The sequence below is a fragment of the Coffea eugenioides genome, chromosome 3, assembly GCF_003713205.1.
Source record: "Coffea eugenioides isolate CCC68of chromosome 3, Ceug_1.0, whole genome shotgun sequence".
Classification (NCBI taxonomy): domain Eukaryota; kingdom Viridiplantae; phylum Streptophyta; class Magnoliopsida; order Gentianales; family Rubiaceae; genus Coffea; species Coffea eugenioides.
Window position 1 is genome coordinate 3,209,486 of NC_040037.1, and position 15,057 is coordinate 3,224,542.

General features: G+C 37.0%; 2 protein-coding genes and 1 pseudogene across 2 annotated transcripts; 1 reads left to right on the forward strand and 2 right to left on the reverse strand.

The window, feature by feature from the left end:
* Positions 1–336: 336 nt before the first annotated feature.
* On the forward strand, positions 337–2,427 carry LOC113764984 (annotated as a pseudogene).
* Positions 2,428–2,814: 387 nt separating this feature from the next.
* LOC113764790 (mavicyanin) lies at positions 2,815–5,684 on the reverse strand. Its single transcript, XM_027308789.1, has 2 exons — positions 5,350–5,684; positions 2,815–3,417 (listed from the first exon to the last, which is right to left on the reverse strand). Exons 1-2 carry the CDS (start codon positions 5,531–5,533, stop codon positions 3,050–3,052), a joined length of 552 nt encoding a protein of 183 aa, XP_027164590.1. The 5' UTR covers positions 5,534–5,684; the 3' UTR covers positions 2,815–3,049.
* Positions 5,685–8,716: 3,032 nt separating this feature from the next.
* On the reverse strand, positions 8,717–14,273 carry LOC113764789 (sugar transport protein 13-like). The gene is made up of 5 exons (XM_027308788.1): positions 13,978–14,273; positions 12,892–13,214; positions 11,205–11,329; positions 9,844–10,135; positions 8,717–9,743 (listed from the first exon to the last, which is right to left on the reverse strand). Exons 1-5 carry the CDS (start codon positions 14,105–14,107, stop codon positions 9,033–9,035), a joined length of 1,581 nt encoding a protein of 526 aa, XP_027164589.1. The 5' UTR covers positions 14,108–14,273; the 3' UTR covers positions 8,717–9,032.
* Between the last annotated feature and the right edge of the window lie 784 nt (positions 14,274–15,057).

Below are 15,057 nucleotides of genomic sequence, written 5' to 3' on the forward strand. Positions count from 1 at the left end.
TGCCCAAAATTCCCTGCTAAAAGCAGCCCACATTTCTTCGACTATGGATCAAAGTGCTCTCTCATCCTTGCTCTTACATAAACTTCTTCCGACATCAAAAGACTCCTTAAAACTCGGAACTTACATCACTATTAATATTAGTAAGAATTTAAGTATCAGGAATTTAAACGTTATAAGTCACACAGAAAAGAAACTTGCAAGAAAAACCTGATGTTTATGTTCTACCTTTATCTATCCTAGAGATATACATAGATTGTATCTCTTTTAAAGCAACTCTATAGTTTTGTGATTTGTCCACAGCAAATTTTTATGGTATGAACTTTGTCCAAAACAAATATGACAGGCTCGACCGACCCACCCCAGCAGTATTTTCAATCAAAGATTACGGCCTACATGCTAATTTGCTGGATTCTTGCAGCCTTTGGTGGACTAATGTTTGTCTACGATGTTGGGATCTCAGGTTAACTATCTCACATCGTTTTTCTTTCTTACCAAATGGAATAGAGATTAGACAAGTAGACAACAAGCCTAGTGGCACTCGTTAGTAGCATTTTAATTTGCTTAGTTATGGTAGCGGATGGATTGGAGATAGAACTTCAAGAAATTTAATGGCTTTTAAGTTAACTGATACCCTTCATAGTTATCAGCATTTCACTTCTTTATGAACAATTGTACATGTTTTACAAGCCTTTTATTTCAATAGGCAACTGATGCATGTTATATTCTTAAGCATAGAGATAGAGGCATGACTCGTAGCTATGGAAGATAGTCAATTGAGCTAAAGTCTTTGTTGTGCTGCTTTCAGGTGGAGTGACTTCCATGGATGATTTCTTGATAAAGTTCTTTCCTGATGTTTACGAGAGGAAATTGCGTGCCAAGGAAAACAACTATTGCAAATTTGATAATCAGCTTCTTCAACTTTTCACTTCTTCCTTGTATCTTGCTGCACTTGTTGCAACTTTTGGTGCATCGAAGGCATGTTCAATACTTGGACGGAGGCCAACTATTTTGATGGCTTCTGCTTTTTTAATATTTGGAGCTATCACAAGTGCCACTGCGGTGAATAAGGCTATGTTAATAGTTGGACGGATTCTGTTTGGAATTGGAGTTGGATTTGGTAATGAGGTAATTAAAGCTACTTTGGTGCTCAGTCAATTAATTGGTTCTTAATTATGTCATTGCCTCTTCTGATCCGTAACATTGCAGTCTGTTCCTTTGTTCTTATCTGAGGTTGCTCCCGTTCAACTTCGTGGAGCTGTCAATGTTCTTTTCCAGTTATGTACTACAATTGGTATCCTTCTTGCTAATCTTGTTAACTATGGGACATAATCTGTGCATCCAAATGGATGGAGGATATCTTTAGGATTAGCAGGTGCTCCAGCAATCCTTCTTTTCATCGGTTCTATAGTCATTACTGAAACGCCATCAAGCCTAGTTGAACGTGGCAAAGAAGAAAAGGGCATCGAAGCCCTGAAGAAGATTAATTAGAGGTGTCGAAGATGTTGTGGCAGAATTTGAACAGATCAAAATTGCTTGTGAGATGGCACATCAGGTCAAGCATCCATTCAAAAAACTCCTAAAGCTCTCAAGCATGCCTCCACTAATAATCGGTGTGCTGATGCAAGTATTTCAGCAATTAACTGGGGGTAATGCTATTATGTTTTATGCTCCTATCTTATTTCAAACGGTTGGAATCAAGAGCAATGGATCCCTGCTGTCCGCTGTGATCACAGGGCTTGTTAATGTTTTAAGTACTTTCGTGTCAATCTTTTTAGTGGATCGGCTTGGTAGAAGAAAATTGCTTCTTCAGCGTTGTATTCAGATGTTCATATGCCAGGTAAGGTTGGACGCTCGAAAAAAAAAACATACATCCCAAACATATAATTTGATAGTTCATGACTACAATAATATTGTCTTTCAATATGTTGCCAGGCTAAACAACGACCTGTGGTACTATTGTTAATTGTAATTGTCAAAATCCATGCAGATGGCAGTTGGTATCATTCTACATGTACATTTAAAAACCACCGGTTCACTTAACAAAGGACTTGCTATTCTTGTTTTGGTCCTCGTCTGTTTGTTTGTCATGAGCTTAGCTTGGTCTTGGGGACCGCTTGGTTGGTTGATTCCGAGTGAAACATTCCCCCTGGAGACTCGGACTGCGGGATTTGCATTTGCTGTCAGCTCCAACATGCTCTTCACCTTCCTCATAGCGGAGTTGTACTTATCGATGTTGTGCAAAATGCGTGCCTTCATTTTCATCTTCTTCGCAGCCTGGGTATTCATAATGGGTTTGTTTGCTGCATTTTTATTGCCAGAGACTAAGGGTGTGCCGATTGATGTCATGATCGACAGGGTTTGGAAAAACATCCTGTTTGGAAGAAATTTATGGGCAAAGAAATTACAAGACATTTTGAGATGACTTGAAACATTTGCGTACATGTAGGAGACTGTAGTCATCTTCCCATTCCCTACATTTTTAATTGCATTTATCACGTTATTCTGGCTGGAAGCTCGAGAATTTGATGCAAATTTATTTTTGTATGGAATGTCTTTGTGAGAATTTTTAGGATTACGGTGCTTGCTGATGGAGCAATTCTATCATTTGTACACATTGCCTCGACTCTTTAAGCTTCTGGTTTCTCTTTGAAATTCACAATCACAAGTTTATTATGTCCTCCAAGAAAAGTATAAGCTATCCACCAAAGCCTTGAGCTTTATGAAGCTTTTCTTGGTGCTTTAAGCCTAATATTTTTGGATACAATATTTTTCTTGAAATGCATGTGAAAGCAATAGACAACCGCTGGGGTGCAATTCAGACTAACTTGAAGATTTCCATCAAGACAGAGGTATCTGGGATGGACTCTTTTTCTCTAAATGTCAAGAAAGTGCTGCAGATATACTTACATAAGAAGAAAACTATAACTGACTGGTACAATTATTTGACTCAAGATACACGAGATATATAGGCTTCATATGGATATTCTTTTGAAAATATGAGCTTCTCCATGTCAAGAGCTTGTAGACTAAGCTCAAAATCCTGCTATTATCAAATAAAACCACAAAGTATATTCATAGCAACAACTATAGCTGTGCCAAGGTCTCTGACGAGCCTATTTGAATTGTAAAGCGGAGAAGCAGCATTTGGAGCTGGTGCTGGCGTTGGCACAGGAGGAGGAGATGGTGTCGCTGATGGAGTAGGAGCCAGTGCAGTTCGGATAACATTGATATCAACCTTCTGTCCAGATTGGCAGTGACCAGGTACACCACACAGAAAGAGGTGGTGACCATGAGTAGTAATTGTTATTGTATCATTGCCTGTTGTGTGAGTTGCAATAGGGGATGAGGCATTGCATGCCTGATACTCAGTATGTGTTACTTGCATCACATTGTGAAACTGGGGATTGTACACGAAAACTGATACAACAGAATGTAGAACAGAGTCATTCTGATTGAGGTGGCACTGTTAATGTACAAACACTATATGAGGAAAAGAGCAGACGAGTAAGCAGGCACTAAAACAACAATGAATGGCATTCCTAGCAGCAGCGGAATAATCAGTAAGGACTTATCAGGATTCTCAACCAAGGAAACACATATTGTGGCTAAATTTGGGCAGGCGATAGTGATACATTAACTTGTGTTAATTAAAGATTTTTGGCTTACTAAATCCCTTTGACAGCACTAAGAAATGCTATACTAGAAATGAGACATGACATACGATTTTGAAATAATCCCTGGTGGTTGTTTATTCTTCTCTGATACGTTCAAAACTCTCGTCATTGGAGTATTGAACTAGAGGGCTTTTACTGTCTCTTTAACTCACTTATCCATGTCAATCATCTCAGTATATACCAGGCAATCCTACTGGTTCTTTTACTGGTGTAAAGATGTATTGCTTGTCTGGATTGAAGGGGGTGGAAAAATTCTTTTTGCGCTAGGTAGATGAAGGGCCCAAGATTTATCAAATCTTAAGCGAGCGTGACAAAAGAGTTTCAAATTGCTAGACATATTTGTAGCCAGGCAAGAAATTACCTACGTCCAAGTTTGCTGGTTCTGGCACACACGTTAAAATAGCCTCCCTACAGTAACCTAACTCCAACACACCAAACTTCAAGAAGCAGTAGTCTTGAAGCTTCCATGAATTAGCTGGAAAAAACCTCATGTCCAAGTAAACCAACTTTAAGCAATATCATCAGTCGTAAAAGTGGGTTGCCAATTAACTACAATCCTGTAGGGGGTGGGGTGGCTATCTTTTTCTGCATGAAAGCAAAGGGAGTTGGCATGATCATTAAGGCGTGCATTATTCAAGAATGTGGGCTACCTCAATACAACATCCCCAGTATTCATTCATTAGGGGCCACTATACAACTTCCACATGGCACTATTATCCCACTTGTCACCCCCATAGATTGTTTGACAGAAACAAAGTCCTACATTTTGTTTGCAAAATGATGTCATCCCAATGAAGGTCCAGCGCGTGTGAGACCCACTATCACAGACCTATAGTGCTAGGAGGATGGCTAAATGCTAAAGTAGTCCTAGTTAAAAAGAGGCGAAAAAAAAGGAACAGGGTTCTAATCTCTTTATATTGATCAGGGACCAAATACCAACTAAGGTTCCCTAAAACCTGGACATCCCCACAATGTTGACAGATGCTTTGGGTTTTTCTGTTCCGAAAGGTCACCTGAAACTAAACTACAGTTGTGAGGACAAATGGAAAATGAGCTTCTTTTTCCCCTTTCTTTACTCATTTAAGTCATAAAAAACGAATCTTTTTCTAAAGTAAATACGTTTTAGAAAGGGAGGGGCGGGAACTGGGAACTGGAAAGCAAGGAGTGAAACACTTATAAAGGAGAAAATCATAAAAGTAGCAATCGTTTTAAGATAAGGCACAAACGCCTTTAACTATGAGCCAGTTTGATGGATAATTCTTCCTGAAAGATTCATTTTTGAATATCCAAACGCGTTAACTGTGAACCAGTTTGATGGATAATTCTTCATGAAAGATTCATTTTTGAATTTCCAAAAGCCTTAACTGTGAGCCAGTTGATAGATAATTCTTCATGAAAGATTCATCTCTCAATTTCCAAACGCCTTTAACTACTGAGCCCATCTGATAGGTAGCTCTTCAAGAAAGATTTATCTCTGATTTTCCGACCAAAGACAGAAATGAATGCCACAGTCTGATATAGACGTGCTTCAAAAAATCTATCATAATTTAGATATAAAACAGACACAAGAACCATCATCTACAGAGGAAGAAAGCAACATCATCTGCTTGGAAAAAAAAAACAGAGAAATATCAAAGAATAAAGAAAGATGGAGTGAAAGAAGAAGAGTACATACGAATAACATCACCAACTCGAAAGTTTTTAGTAGCAGCCCATTGCTTGTAATCAACATTGCCAATTGTAGTCCAGCCTGCAGAGTCTCCAACCTTGTAAACAGCTCCAACAGAAACCTGCAAAGAAGCAGAAAGAACCAACACCACCACTGCTAGACTTCTATAATTTCCCACAGCAAAAGCCATTGAATTTGAGCAAAATACTTGATGGGATAGCTGAGTTTGCAGAAATCTCTATGAATTTTGATTAGCCTTGTAATTCGAAAGGTCAGCCTAAGCTATACTTTTGAAGTATAGTAACTGAAGAAAGAGCGGAATACTTTGTGGTGTCTTTTCAGTTGGGAGTTGGAGCATATATAATTGGGCTATGAGCCTATGACCATTTAACTGATCCTTTTCTCTTTTGGAGTGTGAAATTGAATTTGGAGCCATCAAATTGGGCCCTTCTGTTGATTGTGACTGACCCTTGAAACACAAATTGGGTAGACGTTAATAAATCCAACAACCAGCGGCTACTTTCTAGGAAAATGACAAAGAATTTTTCTGACCTTTTCTCCTTTGAATTTTGCAAAAGTTAGTGTAGTAGTATCATAATGCTTTTCTTTTGGGGCTAATTGATAGACAAGTGATTAAATTTCAACTTAAATTATTGGATGTTGTGAACAAGGTTCTTATCAAGTAAATCTTTATTTGGTGAAAATGCAATTATTGCTTACCAAGAAGAAGAGAAGATGCTTTATTTCTTTTTAAAAAAAGCATGCTAAGGAAAAGCAGGTGGAGAAGGCATGACAAATTGCCTTCTTCCAGGCAAAAGGAGTCCAACCTTCGGAAACATATTCCAATCTTAACATGCAATTTAATTAAAGTCCCAAGTAAACCGTGCAAAACTAGTTTTCTACTAATTAAAGATTTAATTTGGACATATATTATTACTAAATGTCTGTGGCAGGTATTTTTATGTTTGAGTCCCGCATAATGACTAAAATATGAGATGGTACAACGTAAACGGATCTAAGTACGATGTTTATAACGTGACGAAGAAATCGCAAGAATACAGTATAGTAATCGTCTTGGCCGTGTTCATATTTCAGGAGCAGATTGTTGTATGGGGCGATGCATTTATCGTGCTTTTTCGTTTAGATTTTGACTCCTATACAGTTGTCACCACTAGGACAGGGAAATAGGAACAATTTCTGAAATGTAGTTTAAGATTGATTATTATTATCTTACAACACATGAACAACAAAGAAGGATGTGGGTAGACATCTAACATCAAGCTGTTGGCACTGCAGAACATATATGATTTCTGAACCATGTTTGAAAAACTTTAAAGGAAAGGATTGCATGGTGGAGGCTTTGTTAATGTTGTTAGGTGGTGGATCATGAATATTATTTTGCCTGTAACATAGTACATGGATTTGTAGGAATGCCATGATGACATTCAGTTAGAGTATCGCTTTGTACATGGGAGATCTATGTTTCCCTTGCACTCAAGCAGCCAAAAACGCTCGAGACAGTGCTCTTTGTACTCTGTTTGATTACTCAAGGACATACTTTTTCTTTTTTTTTTTCGGAGACGACAACTGTAGTATATCCTAATCTATCCTACACACTAAGGGTTTTTTTTTTCCGAAGACGATAACTGTAGTATATCCTAAACTAGGGGGAGGAGGTGGATCTAAGGAGGTCAAAGGGTAATTCGAAGGAGACTGAACCACTACCGCCAAACGGGTGCACTACGGATCCGCCTGAATTTTTTAAAGCAAATCCACATTTAGTGTCTGTTTGATAACATAAAAAAGTGTTGAAACTGAATTCATTCAGACATTCAGATGTTTTGGGTGTTTGATAAATAAAAATTTTTCTGCTGAACTTATTAAGTGGTGTTGAATTTGTATGTATTTTTTTCAGCACAAAAATAGTAACTGAATGCTTAATTTGATAAGAATCAAGAGATTTATTTCAACTATTTTATCTTATCTATCAAATCTATCCTTGTTTGTTAATTACATTCAAAATCCTTATCTAATTAAACAACCTGACATTCTCTGTCTAATGGCTTTCTACTTCTATTTTCTCCCTATTTAATGACTTTTTTAACAATTTCTCCATGCTCCTCACATCTGTCTACTCCTTATCTTTTTTTCATCTTTCTACTCTTTCATAATTTTGTCATTTTTTCCTCCCAATTTTTTTTATTGCTACCGTACTCACCGATCTCAATTTCATTATTTCCAAGGTAAGTGACATTGATTATTTGTTGTTTTGCTTCAACATTTTTCCATTGAAGTAATTAAATTTCTATATAATTTGGTGTGAATTTAAAACTTGTTTATTGCAGCTTCCTTTTGCTTATATTTGGACTTTTCTTATCAAACTCTGATTTAAAAATATATTTGCACCGATATTTGGACTTTTCTATAATATATTTCTTCTTTTATATTACTTTGATTTAAAAATAAATATTGTCATTTTCATACCTAACAATTTTAAGCTAATTAAATCATAGGTTCTATTTCCTTTTTGGATTAAAAGATAGAAAGGCAAAATTGTACAATTTAGCTTATTAAGCATTAAGTTATAAATGTTTGTCAAACAGTATAAATATGTTCAGCATTAAGATTCAGATATTCATATATCTCTTTTCAGTGCTTAATATTCAGCAAATTAATTGTTTCAGTATTCAGAATTCAGAATTTAGAATTCAGAATTCAGATTCAGTTTTATCAAACGGAGCCTTAATGTGGCAATTGATAGGTGTCTCCCATCCCACCAAACCTTAAAGGCTTGATAGTGGCCACCAGCCTTTGGTGAATGGTTCAGAATTCTTTTCACTTTTTTGGTTTTTTAATTGGCAGATTTACACATTCTAAGCCTGCTTGTGTAAAGATGTATCTGTCGTAACAGTGAAGTAAAAATGAATCATTATAAATTCATTTTAACAAATTAACTTATTATGTGGTTGCTATGATGACAAACTTGTTAATGCTAATTGTTTGTTGATGTGGTGAAGAATTCATAAAGACATCATCTAACATCATAGAAATGCAAACAATTTTGAGGCCTGCATAGAGTTAAACGAGTATGACGTGCCTTGATCATCTAACATCATCAACTGAAGAGAAGTAAAAGCGATTGTGTATCAAATCGAAATTGTATGTAATCAAGTAGAAGAATTTTCAAGTTCCAAACAAATTAATACCCTAAATAAAATTATTTGTTTTTCAAAAAACACAGCATGTAGAGTATTTCAGCATGTGATTAGCATACTGAAGCTCAAGAGCCCTTCATCCCGAGACTGAAGTAACCTTCTTATAGTCACAGCAAATTTAACTTCCAAATTTTATCCCTACAAGGCGCTTTTGCACATTAGATTACCAATTCCTTGAATTCACTACTCTGCTGATAAATAAAATGGTGTCGTTAACCCTATAACAATTCATTTCTGATGCATAAATCATAAGTAGATCGAAATAAACTATTGTTGCTAAGTTCCACCACACTATATTTTGGACTAATAATTTCGAATCGGCAAAAGCATATTACTTATATTAGAGCTTGGACCAATTCAAACACAATTTGCACAAGCACATATCTATAGCTAAACTACGGTTCATTGACCGTCTAATGGTGTCAATATAGAGTATGAGATCCAAATATTCGGCAAAAACTTGGCCGCCTTTTTTTACAACCGTGATGAAGGATCAAATCCATTAGAATGCCCATTCTTCTTGGTGCCTCCTTCTAGATTTCCTGCACCAGGATGGACATCATCCATAAAATTCTTCCAGAACCAGTGTTGCTTCCAAACTCTTTCAGTCATTTCTTCAATAGGCACATTTTTTGTTTCAGGGAGGAGGAACAACACAAAGAGGGACATGATCAAAACCCAGCCGGAGAAGAAGAGGAAGATCCCAAACTTGAAATGGCACAGCATTGAAAGAAAGGCTTGTGCAATCACAAAAGTGAAGAGCAAGTTCACACAAACCGTAACGCTCTGCCCTGCTGATCTTGTCTCGAGAGGGAATGTTTCACTCGGGATTAACCATCCTAAAGGTCCCCAAGACCATGCGAAAGAAGACACAAATGTGCAAACAAGGATGACCACAAAAATGGCCCATCCGTGGCTAAGGCTCTCAGAATGATCCTTAACCTTGATCCCCAAAATGATGGCAATCACAACTTGGGATATGAACATCTGCACACCAGCTTCTAGCAAAAGCATTCTTCGGCCAACTTTGTCGACAGAGTAGATAGACACGAGGGTGGAAAGAACGTTAACAGCTCCGGTAATAACAGCAGAATACAGCGATGCATTGCCCCCAAACCCTACTGTATTAAACAGCACTGGTGCATAAAACATGATCGCATTGATTCCTGTAAACTGTTGGAAGATCTGTAGCAGCAGGGTCACAACAAATCGAGGGTCAGATTTAAATTTTCATTTCCAGCACGCATCAACATGGCATTGTACTGAAGTTGGGATGAAATCTAACCTGTAACGCAACTGCAATGACCAGCTGAGGCCTATTCCTTCGCATGAGGAGATTCCTGAAAGGGTGTTTCACTTGTTTGGCCACACGACTGGCTTCTAAAAGTTCTTCATACTCTGGCTCAATATTATCAGTGCCTCGGATCTTTCTAAGCACTGCTTTTCCTTCCTCCAAGCGACCACGCTCAATCAGACTGTTAGGCGTGTCAACTACAATAAGGGCCCCTAAGGTTAGAAGCCCTGCTGGGATTCCAGCCAATCCAAGTGAAAGTCTCCAACCCCATCCTCCTTTGATTCTGTAATTTCATAAAGAAAACAAAATCTTGCTTAGCTAAACAACAGCCAAAAAAATCATGAAGCGGAAAAATATTTGATTATTAGGTTGTTTACAAGTATTGTAAGGGGAAAAAACTTTTCCTCATGCATCAGAAATTAAATAGAAAAAACCCAAAAATTAGTTCAATAACTGATGAAAATTGTCACCAAAAAAAAAAAAAACACATTTTCATTTTCATTTTTCTTGGGGACAAACATCACAGTCAATGCCCATGGAAATGCATATCTGTCCTGCATGATTGGATCATTTCTGACCGCAGATGGGTCGTTATCTTGAAAGCTTTCATGTGTTCAAGATGTGGACCAATCATAAACTGAACAATATGGTCCCAGAGAATAACTCCATAATATTGGTTCAGTGTTGTTAGGTCGTTAGTCTTCAATTTGTCTACAAAATCCCTGAAGTGGGACTTTGGGAGTTGGGATTGAAATAATTTATTGCATTGTAGTTTCCGTTCTTGGCAATCAATTATTGATCAACGTGTACAACCTACAACGTAGAACGATTGGCAAATCAACCTAACCGTGAACTAATCCTTGATTAGGTAAAAAGCTGCTACGACACAATAATTTCTTTCCAAGAGGAAATGCTGTAGAACAAAACGCTTTTAATTTTTATTTTAAAAAAAATTTCTATCTTACCATCCGAACTGATCCTTCCCTACTTAACATAACACGCATTCAGCTGATCATGCAAGTATTAATTATTAGGATTATAACACACTTATCCGAGACAGGTAGGTTAAAGGGGGGCAAAATATTACACAAGCAACTACGTCAATACTAAAGAATCGACCACTTGGATGCATAAAGTGGTCAACCAACCAAAGGTGTTTTTATTATTAGCTTTATTTTGGCAAGTGTAATTTGTCACAATTCAAATTTCAATCAAGTTGAAACCGATTTGAGTTGGAAAATAACACTGCACATCATATTGATCACAAAAGCCAAAAAAGAAAGAATAATATGAAATAGAAACGCTTAAAGAAATGGAAAAACGTAGGAATAGAAAAAAGAGAGAGATTTTACTTTGCTGTTCCGTAGTTGACAAGGTTGGCGAAAAGGATGCCAATGGTGACCATGAGTTGGAATAAAATGTTGAGTGCTCCACGGATTCTGGTGGGTGCGATCTCCGACAAGAACAGCGGAACAGCCTGACCGCCATTTTACATAAGATAAGGCATGTCAATCTTCTACCACACCATATATGTCTTAGATAAAATTTTAGTTAAAGGAATTTCGAGCTTGTAAATTTTTACTCCATGCACATGGCTCTAGAATATACGTAGGAAATAGAAATTTTTGAGACATCGATCCAGCACTTTTTCAGCTGCAAGTGCATGTATAATTTGTTTTAACCAAAACAAAGTAGAAAAAAAAATATTTTTTATGTCATTTATGTGAAGCCAAAAAAAAAAAAAAGAATCTTATCCTAATTTTGGTGATGAATTGAATAGATGGACAATGAACGGACTAGGACCAACACAATTGATTCCTATGAAAGTGACAGAAAGCAAACATAAATTCACACGCATGTAATAAGGGTTAGATACATAATGCACACGTCTTCATGCATGGTATATGTTATTTCTTTTTTTTTTTTGGGTGAGAAAAATGTTTGACTGGTATATGTTATCCAAAGTAACATCAACTGGACTTCCTTCTTCACCAAATTAAGGATAATGATTCAAGAAGAGCAGCATCAAAGCTTTCAAGATTCATGTCCCTTGAACCTGATCATTGCGCAGAATAAAGTAAATTTGCAGAGCACGGTGGATTGGAATGGTGGGGTGTTGACTGTGGACCAAAAGGGGATCGATTTCTGGAAAAGCAAGATTGATGGAAAATGGGAAACTTCCAAGATGGAGGGCTCTTTGGAAAGATATCAAAAGATAGGCAAAAAGCTTGACTAAAGAGTTCTTTATTTTATCTTTTGCGTAGGTTCAAAAAGAAGTCTCAATCACATATAATTGCATATAAAACAAACAAGTGTCAGAAAGAATACAATTCATTTTATTTTTTTTTAAAAAAAGGAAAGAAAAAAGAGGAAGATTGAAGGGGACAAAAAGATCTTTCAGCATCTTGAATCTCCAATAATTCAAAGAAACACGTCTCCTCAGTTAGTTTTCTTGGAGAATTTTTAGCATCTGGGGCTCTTGTATGCAGAAGACACACCAGTCAGGCTTCATGACCCACGAGGCAACTAACAAAAGGTTGTTTGGAGTGCATTTTCAAGAAAAATATTTGGGAAAAAATTATTGCAACATTTTTTTTTAGGATGTGATGTACATGAAATGAAAGATAATTGAGAAATGTGTGAAAGAAATATTCTCAAAAAATCACAAATTATATTTTCTCAAAAAAATGGCAATCCAAAAAAGATATTTGAATTTTGCATCCTAAAAAAGTACAAAAGGTATGAGACCTTTTTTTTTTTCTTTTCTTCAAAGGTGCATAAGATATGACTTCTCATCAGAATGTATGTAAAGGAGACAAATATGGGGCAAAATGAACTGTAGAGGAACAAGCCTAAACGTGGAGTACTGTTTTGCCCAAAAATACATTCCTACAAGGAGAGAATACACCCCTCTCAAATCTCACCGTCCAAAATTCAGTATACCAAAAACTGGCACATGCCCTCATGCCATAATAAAGGAGACAGTTTGGAAATCCCAAAATTAATCTCCCAAGAAAAATAGAAAGTTCAGTAGAGTACCTGATTAGCAAAACCAACTCCACATCCAAGTAAAATTCTGCCTATAATAAGCATAGCTAGATCCTGTGCTGCAGCATTTAGGGTCACTCCACAAATGAAGAAGCATCCTGCAATCAACATGGTAACCTTTCGACCGAGCTTTCTTGTGGTGTATGAGGCAAAAAAAGTAGCCGTTAAACCAGCCAGATACAAGGACGAGGTGAACAATTGGAGGCCTTGGTTATCATATTTGCAGTAGTTACTGTTCAATCCAACGTCCTGAGTCCGACGGTACACCACTGGGAAGAATTTTTTCAGGAACGGTCCCATTGATGTTACTCCACCTGCAATGGACAAATGGCCGTCACGATTGAAGAGGAGGAACCAACTCAACTACCCCAAACACGTGATGTGGAAAAAAGGGTGCAAGAAGGGACTTAACAGCAAGAGCATTATGAGAAAAAAGATGAGAAGAAATTGACATATCCCATGAATCATGATCATCTTTATTAGTTCGTTTGTGGAGTATTTTCGAATCAACTTGCTGGGAGCCACAGCACATGTTTAAGATAACTTCTTTTACTTCTTGTTTATCATATACAAACGTCTTTTATTACGTTTGATTCCTAAATATTCTTCCATCATATTTTTTTTTTCTTTCTGTTTACCCTGCTCTAATTAATCTCTGTGCAGATATATATAGTCTGATTAAATATTCCTCTTGATGTTATGTATTAGTACGAGAATTAGCCTTTTAATCCGCTACGACTGTGCTAGTATAACCAAGTTTCCATAATTAGTTTACCCAAGTACCAACCTTTTGGCTTTCTAACATTAACACAAGCTAGAGGAAGTTTGGAATGGAACCAACTTTTAAAGTTGTAAACTAATCGAAGTTCTTGTGCTTTATGGAACATTATCAATCATAACAAGCCTATTTAAACATGTAGTACTTAATCCACAACAACAAAAACAAAAAAAAACAAAACAAAAAAGCACTTGATTCTGTGAAGGAGAATCAAGAAGTTTGCTTGAAGGAGAAAGGACAAGAAGCAGGAGACAAATGAAAAGCAATATTCATAAGAATAAAGTAGTATAAATACAAACCTGAAACTCCAACATCATAACCGAACATGAGACCTCCGGTGGCGGCCAAAATGCAAGAGATGACAACAACAGGCGTAATCTTGGCCTCGAACTCCTTCCCTCCGCCCACTGACATCCCTCCGGCCACCATGATTGGCTACGTACCTTCAAACTTTACTTAAATGCTTGTATATTTCTCTCCTTGATGTATGACAAGGAACCCTATTTTAAAAACTCGATATTTCTCAATATTCCACCAGAGAAAGAATGAAAGAAAAAGAGAGACTCAACTTATCATATGGTGGATGATGAGCAAGAGCAGGAGAAACAGGAGTTGTTTATATAGAGAGTTGAGACAGGAGTGTTATATTATTGACTTGAAAAATGGATGAGCCAATGCGGTCACGGGCACGGGCACCACCACAGGATTAATACATCCACGTGTACCGTAATTTTGACTGTTTTGAGCTATGTCCCTGTTCGAACTTTGACGGTCTCCTTCCGATGCACAGCTGATCAAAAGAGGCGATCAGAGTCAAACACCTTGGGCATGCAAGGTTTGATTCCATGGTCGGCATTTGATCCAAAACAGTACAACTGTTATCCCGCTTTCTTTTTTTTTTTTTGGGGGTGGATCAGGCGAGATTAGACAGACGCAGTATTCCTAGGTTAATAAAAGTCTACAATATTACGACACATGTTTGTGGGATTGAGGCAGGTTACTTTCGATTACATCTGAATTACGTATATCCTTTCTGGGAAAAGAAGTCCTAGGATTTAGGAATAATAATAGGGAATTCTGCAGTCGAAATAAGAACAGGATACAAATATTTCCTGGCTTGTCATAGTTCCTCATGCAAATTTAGTCATATCATTTGTCATATTTCCTGACAAGTAGTGATATGTAACCGAATATCAAAAACAGGCATCAACATATTCTCCACGTTTTCTTTTCTCTATCGAATCATGCGTGTTGGTTGTAAAATTGCTAAGTTATGCCCCCTCCATCTCAAATTCTTTTGTCACATTTTGCGATTCCGAATATAATGGTTTGACGGCAATATTAGAAGATATATTTTCAAAATTGTCCTAAAAATTTAA

What these genes read in the sequence shown, in the direction of transcription:
- LOC113764790 (XM_027308789.1), bottom strand. Translation starts at nt 5,533, where the DNA reads ATGGCTTTTGCTGTGGGAAATTATAGAAGTCTAGCAGTGGTGGTGTTG. An exon ending in TCGAGTTGGTGATGTTATTC is followed by an intron (nt 3,418 to 5,349) that starts GTATGTACTCTT and finishes CTGTTGTATCAG; the next exon opens with TTTTCGTGTACAATCCCCAG.
- LOC113764789 (XM_027308788.1), bottom strand. Translation starts at nt 14,107, where the DNA reads ATGGTGGCCGGAGGGATGTCAGTGGGCGGAGGGAAGGAGTTCGAGGCC. An exon ending in TTATGATGTTGGAGTTTCAG is followed by an intron (nt 13,215 to 13,977) that starts GTTTGTATTTAT and finishes TGTCCATTGCAG; the next exon opens with GTGGAGTAACATCAATGGGA. An exon ending in GAGTTGGTTTTGCTAATCAG is followed by an intron (nt 11,330 to 12,891) that starts GTACTCTACTGA and finishes AATGGCGGTCAG; the next exon opens with GCTGTTCCGCTGTTCTTGTC.